The sequence below is a fragment of the Gallinula chloropus genome (genome assembly GCF_964237585.1).
Source record: "Gallinula chloropus genome assembly, chromosome: 3".
Lineage (NCBI taxonomy): Eukaryota > Metazoa > Chordata > Aves > Gruiformes > Rallidae > Gallinula > Gallinula chloropus.
Genome location: NC_140087.1, coordinates 79042756 through 79060410, shown reverse-complemented (window position 1 = coordinate 79060410; position 17655 = coordinate 79042756). Strand labels below are relative to the sequence as shown.

Genomic DNA, 17655 nt, shown 5'->3' with positions numbered 1-17655 from the left:
TTATGCTGGCACTATTTGCTCCAAACAAGACAATTTAATAAGGGTTGTAAGGAGACAGGCCAAATAGAAGTGGCAGATGTTTGTCAAAGATGGTCAAAGTTGATCCTGAACTTAACAAACTTGCTTTGTGGTGCTATAAAATGCAGCATATCTCTGAAATCACTGCTACAAATAAATTGTTCTGAAGAAATAGAGAACACTGATAAAGGGTCTTCACTACTGGCACTTTCTTCACACTGCACTGCAAGTTACACAAGGTACATAACCTGCCTGGAGCTTTCCCATATGGGAATTACTATTAATACTGCAAACGGCATACAGACATGAATTTATCAGTAGTACTAAAGTTCTGAGAAAGGAAACATGAAGGTGTATTGGTACACATATCTACAGTTAATAGTAAACAGCTGTAAATAAGCCTCTGCCTTTAGGAAGATCAAGGTTTCAACCTAAGAAATAATAAAAACTTCAAACATGACTACAAAACATCTAATCCATTAATCTGTGGCTAAAGACCACTTCCAGAGATCCATCCAATATGTAACTGTGCAATTCTAATAGTGCTTTATTTTGCCAAGTTATACAAAGAGCGGGACTGTCTTATATAATATCATGCAATGTTTACAAGTTCTGCATTTTCTGTTCTTGCATACAGGCAGAGAAAAGCCTAATGACATCAAGCTGAATAAAATACAACAGAAAGATACAAGGACCTTGGAAGTTTCCACTAATGCACCCACGTATTCAGGGAATTTCTACTTTAAACTTTGTGAATTTTAATTTAGATAGTGGAATTCTTGTCTTTCTTGTTTCAAACACAGAAGATACTGAGCTGGAATGAAATTACTCTACAGAGCAATTTACAGTAAATTGGTTACATCAGTTAGGCCACTTGATGACTCCCCTTCCCAATAAGCTTACCATCTCAGAATAAATCAGTTACTCATTAGAATTTCTTCTACCGAATATTAGAAATGGTCCACTTTGAACTGGTTTTGAACTGTCTCTTCAAAACCAGGTGTTGAACATGGGTAAACAGACAAAACTAACTGCCTCCATATGTTCTTCTACAGACAAGAATCTCTGTAATGCCACTTTTACTAATCTCTCAGTCTCTGAATTTTCCTGGTGCGGTTGTGTGCCAAACATTCTGCCAGAACCCATTAAGCTAGTTTAGGTCATGCTGTAGAAACAGTCTCTACCAGACAGGTTTTTAGGCTAAGCAGTGTCTTCCCATGAGAAACAAGATGAAGCTTGCTTATCTTTAGAAAGAAAAATCAGTTACTAAAATCCTGACACTTGCTAGGAATGCCAAAAATACAAACACTCTCTTGTTATTTGACTATATATATTCTCAGCTTGTGCAGGAATATGTTTCAGTCCCCAAACATCGTGTCATGCCAACTCCTGGGAGAAAGGCAAGGCATGAAACTGTCAACAGTCAACACCTATAACTAATATGAGCTCTACCATTCTGAACTTGGGATACCCTATATGTACAGGAGCATCTAGCAAAGCAAGTCTAAAGCGCAAACCATCATATCCCACTGCTACAGACAGTTCCCAGGGTAACTAATCTGCTGTAATAAAATGCACATTCAAAATCCAGCACTGAGAAAAGGAAATTAAAACATACATTAGGAAATCCAGGTCCACAATGTTTGCACAATAAACTGTATGTGTTGGTTCCAAAGACAGTTCACATCTCGCCTTGAGAGTTCGAGCTCTCTTGTCTTTAAAAGCATCTGTTAGCCAAGACCTTGCAGAGTGTTTGAAAGATTTAGTCTTGTCCTTTGAGGGCAAGAGGATATAGTTTCTTTTCTATTCATTTATTTTTAAAACAATAGCAACATGAACTAGGTCATGAAGTTACTACAGACATGCTAAAATGCCCAAGTGCTTCCTTATAATTGAAGAAAACACTGCAGTGATACAGCCAAAACTGAATCATAGGTGCTGGGTCCTGGAGCTGACTTCAGTACTAGTTCTGCAACACGAAAAACATACACTTCATTTGACACTCTCTTTAATGTAACTCAGCTAAGCCCTGGCTTTCTTTTGACAAAAAAGCAACCCAAACAAACATTAAAGTTCCCACTACAGTTACATTTTGGGTTTTTTCTTCATTAAAGACCAGAGTTTTAAACACAAAATCTGCTTGTCGTTGGTTTGACTTTCAGGGTGGCTTTTTTTGGTCTATGATCTTCCTTTGCAGCATGACACCACACTGAAACAGTGTTTCTCCTCACTGTTTAAATTGGAACGTTATATCATCCAGATACAGACTATTTGGATAAGATTATTTAGAATATAAAAAGTATTTAGAGTAAGAGTAACATAGTAAGGAAAGTAAAATTTGTGAATCTAAATATACATATTTTAAACTACATAAGCACTAATTTAATATATCTGCAAATACTGCAGTCCATTAGCAAGCAAATTTCTGCATCAGGTATGATAACTGAGGATACCAGTCAATTAATATGAATGGATCATTCAAGCTTTCTACTTTTCAATTTAAACTGATAATGAAAATAAGATGGCTTTAAGGGCAATCGATTCTGATAGATTTCTTGGATTATTTCCAAAATGATGCAATAATATTTAAAGTTTCTATGCATTTAATAGTTATTTCTTCCATTTTAGTATTATACCCATCTCAATAAAACACTGCATGCTTCTATTGTTGTTGTAAACACTATCAAATTATCTTTAAAATAGCTTCCCATTTTGGCTAAGATAAGGGGAAGTCACTATGCACTGCACATTTCCACACCATAGCTACAAAATAAAGCCACAAGGACAGGCAGTAGATTCTTATATATCCTTGTAGTACGATTTTTATATATCCTTGTTAAAACTAGGTTGCTTTTTTTAAAAGGTAGACAGAGGCAAAGGCAGTAGAGTTTCATTTTTATCTTGATGTATTTAGTGATTTTTTCAAAGCAGTGCAGTAAAGAAACATAACTGGAAATAATCACACGGACCAAAATTATCACAAAATGATGTTGCCATCTATTCACAATACTTCATTCTATCCACAACTTCATCAAGGGCACAAGATGTTTCAAGATCAGAGAACAAAGCTTATGTTCTTTTTAAAGGTACAGTATCGCTGGTATATAAACCAGCACCAGCCTTCTTGGGATGAGATACAACCTTCAAATCTTGCATGCAGTAGAGACAAAAGACCAAAGTAAAGTCAAGCAGAACAAAGCAATTACCAAGGTGGAATTCTGCCAGCAGAGAGTTTTCCCTTCTGCCCTTCACACAACAATCTATTTGCAACTGAAACTGGATTCTTGATTCCTGAAAAGAAAGATTAGCAAAAAATGGGAACAAAACATTAAAATATTTTTCCACATAGCATTGTAGTGCTCATTTTGGCAATGGAAGGAAGTCAGCTTCCTTCAACTCCCAAGGCTTTGCCAATTCATTAAGACACCTTGTGGTGTTACATTCCAATTTAATAACAACTTTATCAGTTTTTTCTTCACATGTCCTATCAGTGGTGACAAGGCTTCTAATCAACACCTCCTTCCCTTCATTTTTATTTTTTTAAATGAAAAAGAATCATATTGAAATATTAGGAGTGACCTCCTACCACAGAAATCTCAAATTAAATATGTGGTATTATACAGGCCAAAGATGTTTTACGAGCATTAATTTTTCAAGATGGAAAGAGCTTTCAGTTGGATCTATCTGGCCAGAACAGGGATTATAGGATTCAGACTTTCTCCCACTCCTTCATTTCTTCCTCGCCCATGGTTGGAAGGATACATTTTGTAACAAGCACACCTTGAAACACTTAATTTTACTATTTATTTTAGAATTATATCTACATAAGGATGTTATTACCACAGTTTAGAACTACTCAGGGATAAAGAACAAAGCCTGAAATGTTGTCAGGAAAGCTATTCAACAGTAACAGCAAAGGCTCTTCAATGTACTTATGACAAAACCTGAGCAAAGCCTAATTGAGACTGTATACCTGTATTTGCTTTGTCCTGAAAGCTGAAGAGAAGCACATTAGTTCTCCTATTAATTAAGTCCCATATGCAGATGTATCTAACCATATAACAGTGTCAGATGAAATATAATTGATCAGGTGAGAGGAATGGTAATTAAAAAAACCCCAAACAACTGCAGCATACAGAAATGTTATGTCCAAAGCAAACAGCTTGACAGAAGAGCAACTGCTCCCATTTTCAAGAATACATGAGAGGCTTCAGTTTGGAGGCTAACAACCCATATAGCATTCTGACACTCTAAAGGAAACTTCAGTTCCTTACAGTCCTAATTCTACCAACTTAACTAAGAGACCAAAATATCAATTAGCCTGATGGTTGGTATACCAGTAAGTTCTTTGAGGAGACAGAGAACAAAATAAAACCCCAAAAAGCTTACTCTTTTTTAATAGCTACATTTTATTGTAAAATTGTTGTTCTACAAATTCCAATGAGCAAACCCCTTCCCACTGTGAAGACTGCATAGCAGCATACGATTGTCCTGCATCAAAGGATTACCAGTTCACTAGTATGACAGGGTGTTACACAAAGCAAAGCAACAAAAATGGTGCTTCAGGAAACAGGAACTCATCCCTCCTTTTTTCAAAGGGGGCAGGATTTATGTAAATGGGGAAATATTTATAACAACACCCCCCTCCAAAAATGTCACAAAAAACTCACAGTATTGAGCTCTGCACTTAAATCAGTAGTTAGCTTTATAACACATAGTTAACATACCACTCAGTGCTCCAACTGCTCCAAAATTTAATGACTTTCCATCCATTATACTGGCATCACATTCTATCTCACCCAGAAGGTTTAAGTTAGACCCCAATCCTGCATTTGTGAAAGGAGAATCCTAAAAATAAGAACAAAACACTATAAGGCCACATCCACAACAGACAACATCAAAACCTACGCAAAACTGAATTGATGACACTCATCTTGGTACAGTGGGCTTTCTTGTTCCAGTAGTTTAATCTTTCAGAATAAAAACAAGAGAAGTTTGAACTGGGCATTTCATGGATACCTTACGCCCTCCAAAGGGTGTGAGATATGTCAAGTGTAATAATGCACTAATATAAAAATCAATCACTGAACAATTTAAGATAACTATTATATTGTAGCAAAGGCCTTACACCATGAGTGAAAAATCTCTCCCTCCCCCAAAATACACACTTCATTCAGTCCCTAACCATCAAGTAACATTATATAACATCTAATAATCACCACACAGACCATAGTCTATCTCTGAAATTCTTAAGTCTGATCCAGCACTGCAGTAGAACTGTACCTTCCCTTGGCATTATAAGCCTACAATTGCAGCTTTGCATGCTGGAATAAACAATCTGTATCAGAAACAATAGACTTTGTAAAATTTCTATTTGATCATTAGCCTAACAATGGTCATTACTGCAGTGTGGAAGTTTACTGGATACCCAATACATATTTCATAGAAAGTATGGAACATCATTTAATAAACTAATAAAGACCTAACTCCTCTTTTATTAGCACTTTCTGTAGCTTTTTGCAAACTCAAGGTTCTCAAACGAGAAGTTTTGCATGCCAGAATTAAAACCACCCATTTCCTGGCCCCCCCCATTTCATCAGTGCATCCCCATGACTTTAAAACCACAACATTTCAAAGTAGCATTGTTCGGAAGTCCCACTTCCAGCTCATTATAATTCCATCTTTCTACATGGAAGCACAAAAAGTACAGGATAAAGGAAGATGACAGCCCAGAGCAGCCAAACAGTAAACTTTCAGAGAGATACTGCATGCTTTCAGAGTTTCACATCTGGTTTTGTTAAACAGCATAACAACCTGATGGGACAAAGAAAAATGCTTGTCTAGACCACACGTGAACACGTCAAAGGAATTAGATAGTCATGCTTTTGCAATACATGGAATAAAAGCTGAATCAGGAATATATCTACTGGAAACAGCTCAAAGTTCTGTCTTAAATGTTAAGCAAACTGGTTCTTTTTTGTACATATTAATTTGTAACCAATGCAGGGAAAGAAAAGAAAAAGAAAACAAAGTAAAATAAATCAGTTAGCTTTTGGTAACTTTCAAATGAGCAAGTAGTAAGTAAATTCAAAACCTGTTTTGAAAGGTGTTGATTCTAATTTACGGAGATATTTAAAGTGTTTTTAGTGGTTGAGTCACCAAAATACTACCTTTGTGAAGAACCATGAATGCATAATACATAATCATGAAACAGATGGTAATCCCTGTGTTCCATTTTATACTGCTTATCTTTATTTTCTGCTTTTTCCTCTTGCATCCTAGAAGTAGCACAAGATTTTATCCCATTTGATCTCATCCTGTTTTATCCCACATTACAACCTGACTTCAAATTCAGTGTGCGTATTCACTGTGCTTTTAATTTTTACAGTTATGCCTCACAGCAAATAAATAAATCTTAAAAGATGTTAGGATAATGAAATTTCTGCAGCTGAGTGCACAAAGAATAACTTCCTAGAAGGGGCGAGAGGGGCAGAATATGATTTTAGAAAGGCTACCAAGATGATTGACTTGAAAAAGTGGAAGAGTTCAGAGCAGCCACTGCCTTAACTGACTTCACTGCTCCCCAGGCTCTGCAAGTATGAAGAAAATTAAGTCAGTGAAGTTTAGAACTAAAAGAGTAGATAAGTAATGGAAGGCAAACAGTGAAAGGTACTTGGAGGACAAAGTGAAAATAAGAATACATTAGGGTGAACAATGCTTACTCCTAGTGCTGTCCAAGTTCCTTGCCCATAAGTAATCAGAGTGAATAGACCTGCAAGCCTGGAGACAACATTCTGTGTTCTACTCTAAAAACGTTCGCTCGTTGCCTTATACTCAAAAGCACTGGCAAAGAGGAATAGTTTTGTGCTCTACAGATCTGTCACTGCCACAAAGCAAAGGCAGCTGTTACCTTAAAACCAGGTGCCATGGCCAAATCTTAGTCCTACTAAGTCCAGAATCCTTCTGCAGACAAGACACAAAGCCACCTACCACCTGATAAATATATTCCCACAGGGTAGGGAAAAAATGCAGGATACAGAGTGGCACAAGTTCACTTTATTCTGAAAATCTGCACATGCTTGATGCTTTGGCATAGCACCTTCACTGGCACAACATTAAGGATGCACCAAGAGACAGCTTATTCAGAGGACCTCAAGACAAAGAGAAGGCCACCAGTTTCTCCCTACACAATATTTATCAGAATACTACAGAATATGGGATAAACAACAACTCTATGCCAACAAAACTGTAGATGTCTTCTTGGTGGCATAACTCTTCCATTTTGGACTCGCAAGGAATCTCACCAGTACAATCAGTCACAACACGAGTAACTTCTCCAGTAAAAAGAAACAAAGAATAAATTCCAAGCACACATTCAAAATTTCAAGTGTTACTTATCTCTACAATTGGACTGCACTCAATTCAGAAGATGGCCTCAGAGTTGCCACGAGGAAGATGGGCTACTGTAACTTCACAGATCTGATAGGTGACCTGATAACTGCTTTAGAGAGTGCAGGAACTGGGTGTGAATGCACAGAATTTCTAACATCTACGTGAGTGTCTCCGGGACCAGATATAAAGCCTTTGAAATGAGGCAGGGAAAAGCCTTCTAAAAAATGGAAACAAGAATTCCCACTGTCATGGTTTCACCCCAGCTGAGGGCCAAGATTCATGCAGCTGCCTGCTCCTTAAAGGAAAAGAGCAGGTTATAGGGAAGGGGGGGGGGGGGGGTGAGAAGTAAGGGAAGGGAAAAGGAAGAGGAAGAAAAAAATAACCCCAAAATCAAGAAATTAAGAGGCCCGTGGGTTGGGATAAGGATAGTTTACTAAGATAGCAGAAAGATACAATGTAACAATGCTAACAGGACTTCAAAGCAAAAATATATGAAGCTGTTGATACACAAGGCAGTTTCTCACCAAACCACACAACTCAGGCCGTGCCACCCAGAGCCGTCCCGGAACCCGACCGTCCCCCAAGAACCGCGTGTCCCGGAGCCGCCCCAGGCCTTCCTCCCGTCAGCCCCCGATATCCTGGGCAGGACGTAACTGGCGTGGAATACTCTCTTTGGTCAGTTCGGTCACCTGTCCTGGCTTTGCCCCTCCTTTCTCATGAAGAGCTGAGAAAGTCCTTGACTGTCTGACAGCAACTAGAAACATCAGAGTGTTATCAGCACTACTCCCATTTTAACTCCCAAACACAGCATTCCATCCGCTGTTATAAATGAAATTAACTCCATCCTGACCAAAACCAGGACACCCACCCACTTTATGAATAGGCAAGGACATGAAATACACCACATAAATACATCTCTCTTTGAAAAGGTGAATCTCTGCAAAGTCTGACCAAAAGATTTCAGGTCTCTGATAAATGGAAGAACACAACTTATGAAAATTAAGGTGTATTTTGAAGTGAAAATTCAAAACATTAAAGGAATGCAGAAGCATTATTAAAGCAGAAGCGTGCTGAGCTAACTCAGCAGTCTCTTCATACACTCAGACAGAAAAATGCAGTACTGAAAAAAAATATCTGCCTACCATAGGGTGAAGAAGTCAAAGCTTGTATCGAAGAAAAGGGAGGAAGGGAAAGAAGGGAGAGGAACAGGTTTATAATAGAGAAAATAATCCTCAGGAAAATACTTCTGGTTAAAAACACAAGCAAAGAGCAGCCTAAGGAGACTGAAACAAAGACAGCAATGTAAACCAAGGATGAGCTTTACATGTTAACAGCAAGCCCTGCTACTATAGAAAAGTAAAAAAGCAAAAGATAAACAACAAACAAATGGCTATTCAAAGCATTTTAATAAAACACAAGATTGCAATTATGTGAAAATACTAGGCTACCTGGCAATTACTCCACCACTGAAGTATCTCAAACTTACAACACAAACCTGCAGCAAAGGAGATAATACAAAGCTTTAAGACATGAAACAAGAGTTTCATTTTCCCAAGTTAGCCCATCTTATAAAAATTTTCAAGCTACCCAGGCTGTTATTTTTTATTTTTAGTATCCTTTTTACTTTGAGATGTATTTATAAACGTTCTGACAGCAAACAGAGGCATGCTGAAGCTTCTAGCTGTGGTCAAAGTTGGAACACTTGAAGAAGTTACTCAACACTATAACACTAATAGTCCTGAATTACATGTAGGCAAGCAGTTCAAATGTTCTATTTTCAACATGCGTTGAAGAACATTCCATCCATCTTTGATACAGTTTTGGCCATGGTTTACTTGCAACTTCTTTTAAAAGAAGGGATTCAAAGTCTACAGGCATTTCTTTTTACACTCTGTAATTTTCTTTTTTTTCCTGAAGGAACTTAGTGTCAAGAAGTAGTAGTCTACAAGGATGAATCATGTCCCTTTCAATTGACCCAGCTAAAATGTTTTTAAAGAACATTTTTGTCAGAGATTACTGTTAGCCACCCTACTGCAATGCATCACTTCATTGCTTTTGACTAGAATTAACAACTTCCAGTTCATTACCCATTAAAAGTTCGTCTATAGTGACTGCCTCAGTACAACAAGGCTGCTGGGCCTGGTGCTTTCTTCTTTAAAGAGAAGTCACTGGGACTAAGATCATATACTAAAAAAAAAAAAATCTTAATTACTATTAAATTAGCAAACAAACAGAACTGAAGAAAAAATAATTCAACAAGAAACGAATTCTTTCACTGTAAAATTTTGCTGACGGCCACACAAACCCACTCCTTGAATATACCAACAAATATCCCTTCCAGTGATCCACAAAAACAAAAAAATGCAAAGTAAACTGAGCAATTTCAGTAGCTAGGAGAGTGAAATTCAAAATGTAACATCAACTTCCACATTTATGCTACTAATTTCCAATGTAAATGATGCTCATAAAGAACACTACTGAAATGAGATTCAAGAAATGAGTCATCTACACTACTACGCTAAACTTAGACAAAGTTTGAAATCTCCAGTTCTTTACAACAAGCTTATGTTCTCATCTCCAGCACCTGAAGAGTAGATTCTCTTAAGTGCTCTATAATCAGAGAAAAGCTTGGGATTGCACATTGTTCTCACACCCAGGCACAAACGCAGTCAGCATGTGGTTTTGTTGAAAACTGCAGATTTCAAAGGAGGGGGATGCATGTGTGGAGGGGGACCACTTCCTCCCCCCCAAAAAAGCTGCTCAAAGCCCTTTGTGTTTCTAAAGAAAGTCAGACTTCATATGGTGACTGATAGCAAGAATGCAAAAAGAAATAATACTGTGATAATGTCTTTGTAGAAGACATTGTACACAGTGTACATGATGAGTCTTACAAAGCACCTTGTCCAGACCCCTTTTATCACCAAAAGCTGAAAGAGGTAGCACGTTCTGTTCATTTCTCTGCAATGACAGAGTTGACAACTGGAAAACAGAACCACCTTTAATCAAGCATTAGGTCAACTGGATTAGTTAAGAACCAGCCCAGTTATTTTATCAGTATCCCAGGCCATCTTCTCTTGTTAGTTTGCAAAAGAAATCTACCTCTTCTGTCGCTAACGATCAGCATTATTAACACAGAACACTGTTTCACTTGAGATTCATACAGTACAACAACGCAAGGCTGCTCCTTCTCCGTTTAGAGCCTGCAAAAATAAAACAAAAAACCAGACAGCATACCACAAGCAAACTGTCAGCTTGCTCATAAAAGATCAAGAGCAAGTCTTGCGCCTCAAAAATTCTTTGAAGTGCTGCCTCTTGGATTAGCTGAAATTCTGGGTAATCGGAGTTGTGTAATTGAGCGGAACTGAGGAAAAAAAAATCATCTTTTGTGACACACAGGAATATTTGTGCCTTGCAAAGACTACAGATTTTTGGTATACAGCATTAAAAATCCTAGAGAACTGTAGAAGTGATTAAATACTTCAGGTCATCTCACAGCAACGTGTCCTACAGCAACCAAACTATCAACAAGTTACAAACAATACTCTGCAATGGAATCTGTTATCACGGTATACAGACTTCCATCGTTCTGCACCTTGATCTGTATGACAGTACACATGTATACAAACATTGTTTTCATACAGAATTCAGGATGTGTTTGCCAACTCCAAATGCTAAAATAGTTTATGAAAAGTTACTATTTTTTCCTGCATGAAAACATTGTGATATCTCCTTAAAGAGTCCAACAAACAAACCTACATATTTGCCTAGAGAATTTTGTAACAGATGAGAAAATATATTTGCTGACTTGCACAGTTGCAACAGTTTCTGTTTTCTATACAGCAACATGAAAAACCAAAGAATTAAAACTGAAGATGCAGCTCCAGAAATGACAGAGATTGTCTGGAAGTGGTGATTAGAATGAGATAAGAGTAGAGACAAACCTTTCAACATTCTGAAAGCTGATGGTCTAACACTTTTGTATTTCTCACACCAGATCCAAAAAACTGCCACTGCAAATCACACCATTTTCTGGTTTGAGAATGCCTATGATTTTTTCCCCTCAATGTAACCACATTGTAAACTACATAGCTACATAGTTTAAAAGAAGCCCAAATCCCAAGACTTGTATTCTTTATCCCAATAAAAAAGAGAACAATCCAATATTAAAAGCTTATAAAAATAATTTCATGAATAAATGAAGGCAAACAGCTACATTAATGACAGCACTACAACCTGAACAAAATAGTATTTAATCTTAGAAACAGGAAAAAGAAAAAAAAAGGTTTGGGGCAACAGTACACATAAAAATACTACCCAAGGCAATTATAAAACCAGAGAGTAAGAATGATGGCAGGCATCATCAGAATAGTAACAAGACAGATGAGAAAAATGTTGCTGATTGGGGTAATTTCATAAAAAGGTTTTGATTTCATCTTTAAGCCATAACAACTTATGCAGACACTGCTTCAGAGTATTTAAATTGACTAAAGTAAAACAACAAAAGTCTCTTGGGGATAACAAAGCCAGTAAAAAATATTTACCCCAGGCACAGCTGCAAAGAGATGATATAGCTGTTAAGTTTCTTAAACCATGTTTTCTTCTGTGTAGATCAGGAACAGGATACAAATCACAATATCAAGTAGAATTTTTTTTTTATTCTTCTTCTGAGGAGGAAACTGACACACTAAATATTGTGGATTAACAGCAGCCTCAGTCTATGGAAGTGCATTATAAATAATTCCATTCAAGAGATACATATTAGAATATTGATAGGTGGAAACAAAAGGTAAAATAACAGCTGAAAGCACATTTGAACACTTCAGTGGAGACTAAAAAAAAGTACAGTTTAAAGCCAAGAAGCTTGCCAAGTGAAAAGTATGACTGAAGTCTTGGCTCCTAGTCAGCACGTCTAACACACATTACGGTATGTACTGCCTGCCTTACGCTAACCCTATCAAGTATGTTAACTGACACTCTTCCAACATATCTGCAAACAAATCCACTGCTAATCCTCTCAGAATACTACCATAAATTCTAAACCCAGAAATTACACTTTCACAGCACAACACTTGCCCTGCTTGCCTTTTTTTACTAATAAAGTTGGAGAGGAAGAAGCACGTTTACTCCTTAGAGAACTGGAATACCTGTTTCAATCACTACTGCCATGAGGGATTAGTGGACCCAGGACAACAACCAAACTGCCTCATTTATGTCCAGAAATTCATTTAGCTTTACTCTCCTCTACATTATTTCATAATGACCGTTCACTCAAGTCAGATGCTGCAAAAATTTCACCATTCCAAAAAGATACTTCTCAAAAAAACCCCTCACAAACATCTGCTCATCTCCCTAGGAAAAGCAAGGCTTTCTGTCTTAACAAGTACCATTTTGAAATAAAAGCATTATAGCATTACTTGTCCTATTCTTCTGCACACATAAAAAAAATCATAAAAATCATAAAAAAGCATGATCTTACTGTGAAGTCACACTTCTCTGAACACCCTGCTTCTAGCCTTTTATCCTATCAGAGGTCAGAGAGAAATAAAGTAAAAAATTAAGAAAAACACCGCATTGGGAACCGCACTAATTTAAACACATTGCAAAAGGATTGACAAATGAGGAAAAAAAAAAATCCATTTTCATAGAGTACTTTCATTGGATGGAGAGACAAGAAACTTGAATTTCTGAAATCACTTATGTAGAATTATTTCACTTATGTAGAATTATCCCAAAGATCTGGAACAGGTATGAGCAACAGAACCCAAGAAAGCACACTCAGAGACAGTTGCCTCAATGTAATTAATACAAGAGGGTGTTTAAAGAACTACTGACGGCTCACTACATATAAACACTTTGGATGGCAATTTCAAGAAATGAAGTGTAAGTGTGAGACATTAATGCAAACAAAAGGAATGACAACTTATCCCAGAAATTCTGGTGAACACACGTGACCAATAGCATGACTCTTCTCACTGTGTAAGAAGCAGAGGCAGTGCAGTCTGCCTGTAGCTTGGTAAGTCAGAAATGAAGTGAGTTCCCTACAAAGTGTTTGATAAGTCTTTAATCACCATATTTTTTTTTCACAGTTAAAAGCTATCTGATAAGGCATACCTAAGATGACAACCAAGCAGCACCAAGTAGACAACTTTGCATTTTCAGAAAGTCTTTAAATTGATTTACTCCAAAATACAATACAAAAGCAAAGGATAAAATTAGTTATCTGTGCAGACATAGAAGCTATGCTAAAGGACACAAAAAGGGAAACCTCAGTAGATGTGCATTTGAGTTAATACCTTCCTACAGAAAAATCTGGCAATGTACTTGAGAGACATTATTTACTACTAGTCAGAAATTCATACCTCTAGTTCTATAAGTGCTGCAGTCACTGCATCTGTTGCAAGAGCACCAGCCTGTAGCTTTTCAATTGCCTGTAAAACAAGTTTTAGTTGATGATTAGGAAATACTAATATTCCATGAATGAGCCCTACATTTTCCAGGTTCTGGACAAAATCAAATCTTCACCAAATCAGTTCAAAATGTAAAAGGAAATAAAAACAAGAAGCACTGGAAATAGCCAGAACGCACAATGCAAGGGCAGACCTGCAGGCGTAATTCTACTACTCAAACATAACCACACTGCACTTCGTTGCAGATTGCTGCATGGTCAAATTTACAGCAAAATAATTTTTTTATACCTGGTGTCTGCAAATACTTAGTGTTTCAGTCAGGAAATTTCTTGTTGGATCTTGGAAGGAAAATTAAAGTCCTTAATACCACATATGGCAATTGTCACGACATTGAACAGAATCTACAAGTAAGCTCATCTAAAAGCCAACACATGGAAACAAATAAACCAGTATTACCTTCAATTAAGTATGCACACAAAAATGAACTTCTAGAGCCTAATACTATCTCTTGGATCCATATTGGACAAGTCCTTACAGTTGAATTTTCTTGGGGAACCACAGAAAATAACTATGGCTGCATCTTCAGTTGCAAGTCAAACCTGAGACTGTTCTTCATACAAGTTATTTATGTTGGCTATCTAGCTTAAGGACCCAAACAAAATCTTAAATTAGACTTATATTCAACAACTAAGAATCCTACTTAACACATTACTATCTATAAAATTAATATAATCAGGGCTAATGCACAACTTTATTGTACTACTGTTAAATTTGGATGATTTTTGAAGCTTCTCATTACAAAATTAGATTGGTATTAGGGTTGAGCAATGGAACAGCAAGATGAAGTGATAGTTATCAGACGCCAACTCTAAGACACTTCTAAAAAGCCTGCCAAGCTCCCTAGCTCCTTCTCCCTAGAGAAAGCAAAAAAGCATTAGACATTCTGGGGCCAGGTCTTCCAGCTTCTCATTCACCACTTAGTATACAGGAGTTCCAAAGCTAAGCTCTTGAAGAACATTAAAAAAATTACTTTCAGTGGAAATTAAAGTCTTGCTACTTTTCAGCTTTGGGAAGAGGGTTTCAACTTCTGTTTTTTTCTCTGTTTCTACCTCCCCTCCTATTAAGGTGAGCTATCAAAAAGAAAAGAATTCTAGAAATCACTGTATTCGCAGAACCATCTGGATGCTAGAGGTTAAATAAATTCCAAAAAGAGTGAACAATGATGACAGAATTTAGCTCCAGAAATCCCAAAGCTTCAGGAACAGTGCAGGAAGCTGGAAGAATAATACATGTAGGAGCCACTCTGACCTTCCCTTCCCTTCTGCAATTTACCACTAGAATGATAGTGTTGCTGCACCTCACACTCCATTGACTTTGTATCATATTAATTGTTTATCCTCCATTTTTCCTCTAGAAACACATACAACTGGAGTAGCTAAACCTAGATACGCCCATTCACACCAAAGAAAGAGCACTACTGAGTATACTTCTTGTATACCCACTGCAAGACTGTGGAGCAGGTAAGACTTACCTTCTGACATGCTCGTTTGCACACATGCTTGTATTCTTTAGCTTTGGATTCGGAATGATAACCTGCACCTAAAGGTAAGGCAAAAGGGAAAGAGATTATACTATCAAACCACAGCCTATAGTTCTCAAAGAATTAAAAGTCAGGCAGAAATAGCCAGAATTACATTGGCATTTCATTTTTGTTTCAATGATTAACAATTTATATGAAATGTAACATTGATTCAAACACATTTGGTAAAATATAGGATACAGAGCATAAATGCAGAAGCATAAAGGTATAAATCTCAATGTCATACAATCTCTTCCTATAAACACTGTCCAAGAGATTCCAGCTTCCTGCATTCTTGGAGGATTTCCAGCATCACTTTTTTATGGCTTGTCCATTATTGGGAAAAGGACTTTGGTTTTAAGTCAAACTCCAATTCTCCTTTTATCACTAATTTGCAAGTTTGCAGTTACCATTCTGTTCATCTTCTCATGTTTATGCTGCATTTTTAGAGCTCATTACTTCTCCTTTAGAACCAGGAAAGCTCCTTGAAATAAAGATCATACAACTTCTAAATCTTTTTTCTCATTTTCTGTCTTTATGTCTATCCCATGACATGTTGCCCTGTTTTGTAGCCACTGACCCCTACTTCCATAGCTGAAAAATTTATACATGCCCACTATTTAACTACATGTATGAGAAAAATAACAGACTAACCCACTGATATTTAAATTCCACTTGTTCTCCTGCTTCTCGAACTTGAAAAATATGCCTGCATTTATCTCAACTTCCCTTTCCTCACCTTCACCAATGTCAGCTTTTGAGAAACTAGTAAATTTTAACACTATTAGTGAAAGAAAAAGAATTATAAATAAAATAAATCTATAAACAACAGTATCTTGAACAATTCTATTTACTCTTAAAATAGAATACCAGTCTTCAAATATCAATGCAGAATAAGTTCTTTGATGTTTTGGGTTTTTTTTAAATTTAAGGATTTTATAAACCAAGTAGCATGTTGGTTTTTCAAATATTTTAGGTGTCATCAAGCTACTTTGCTCAATTCCCTTCATGCCATCAGACATGATAAAAAGAAATACACAGCCAGATATAAGCATAGCTAACATTTTCTAAATTAATAGTATTTAAGAAAGTACCATTTAGAGAAGAATTTATGAGCAAAACATGTAACACATCATTTTTCTATCATATGAGTAATGACCTCTTCATTACATGAGGAGAGAATAAATAGTAATTTACTTAAATACAAAGAAGATAAAGAAATTAGACTTGGAGGAAGCTTTGAAAAGGGTAGAAAAACCATGAAGTTCTTCAACAAACAGCCTAAGGAAGTTTCCAAAAGTTTTAACTAAAAAGCCCTTCCTGAAGAAATTAGACAAAATCTGTCAGTAATGACAGGGTTTTTTTGACTCATAGGTAGGGTAAAGAGATAGATGGAAAGCTCTCTCATATTTTGTAGGTTTCCCAAGCTTAGCAGACAGCTGCAGAATTTGAACATTTTATAACCATTTTATTTAGGTATTTCAGGGAGTGGGTCAAGGAGAATAAAAATTAACAAAACCATTCAGAACACTTAAAAATCTACAGGTTTATTATCAGTTTCCAAGATCCTCCAGTCAATTCAGCTTCCAATCTATCTCTCCACTTCTAGATTTACATCCCAAGTTAACATCTCTTCACTAATATACTAACAGTCCAAAGCCAGTATGAAATTTTAGTTGATACTTAGTCTGTACATGCACTATTTCCATCCCAGCTGTTAGGGTTCTGCATCTTACCTGCATGGACAAGCACAAATCCCACTCGTTTCCCTCTTTGGGTTTGCTTTGTTTCGGGCTCTTTGACCACCACTTTTACAGCTGTAACCTGAGACGATTTGGAAGGTAACACTTCTACTGAGCTTATCCCCTTCTCCATGATCATACAGTAGGATCACCATCTTCTACTGGAAAAGAGCATCCTTCCATTCAAAAATAAACCCTGGAGAGGAATCATCCTAAAACCAAATCACATGCATACGTCAGATACTGATTTCAAGAGAGGGATTTCACACAAATAACTTCAGGAAGAACTTTTGGAAGAGGTTTGAATCAATAAGACCATATCTCTTGAAAGAAAAGCTTCTAAGTTCTGCCTCTTCCCTAGCTAGCAGTATTAATGAGACTTCAAGTAATCAAAGTCCACCTTGCAAGTTGAAGACAGCCTTTTTGTATGACTTAGCTTGAACCTAATAATTTTTTCAGACATTGCAGGGAATTCTTGATCTAAGGCTTGCCCATCACTGAGAGATCACTGCTTTCT

General features: G+C 36.8%; 1 protein-coding gene across 2 annotated transcripts in view; it reads right to left on the bottom strand.

Annotated features, from left to right (window-relative positions):
• The window catches only part of TASP1 (taspase 1), a gene marked incomplete at its 5' end in the record, with an annotated part of 88711 nt that extends 71434 nt beyond the window's left edge, over positions 1–17277 (bottom strand). The window contains 5 exons of one of the 2 annotated variants that reach the window (XM_084262583.1): positions 3225–3309; positions 4746–4866; positions 13770–13838; positions 15349–15416; positions 17133–17277. In XM_084262583.1, coding sequence (XP_084118709.1) covers positions 3225–3309; positions 4746–4866; positions 13770–13838; positions 15349–15416; positions 17133–17277 — 488 coding nt within the window. The remainder of the gene's footprint in view (positions 1–3224; positions 3310–4745; positions 4867–13769; positions 13839–15348; positions 15417–17132) is intronic. The other variant, XM_084262584.1, reaches the window with a different exon arrangement.
• Between the last annotated feature and the right edge of the window lie 378 nt (positions 17278–17655).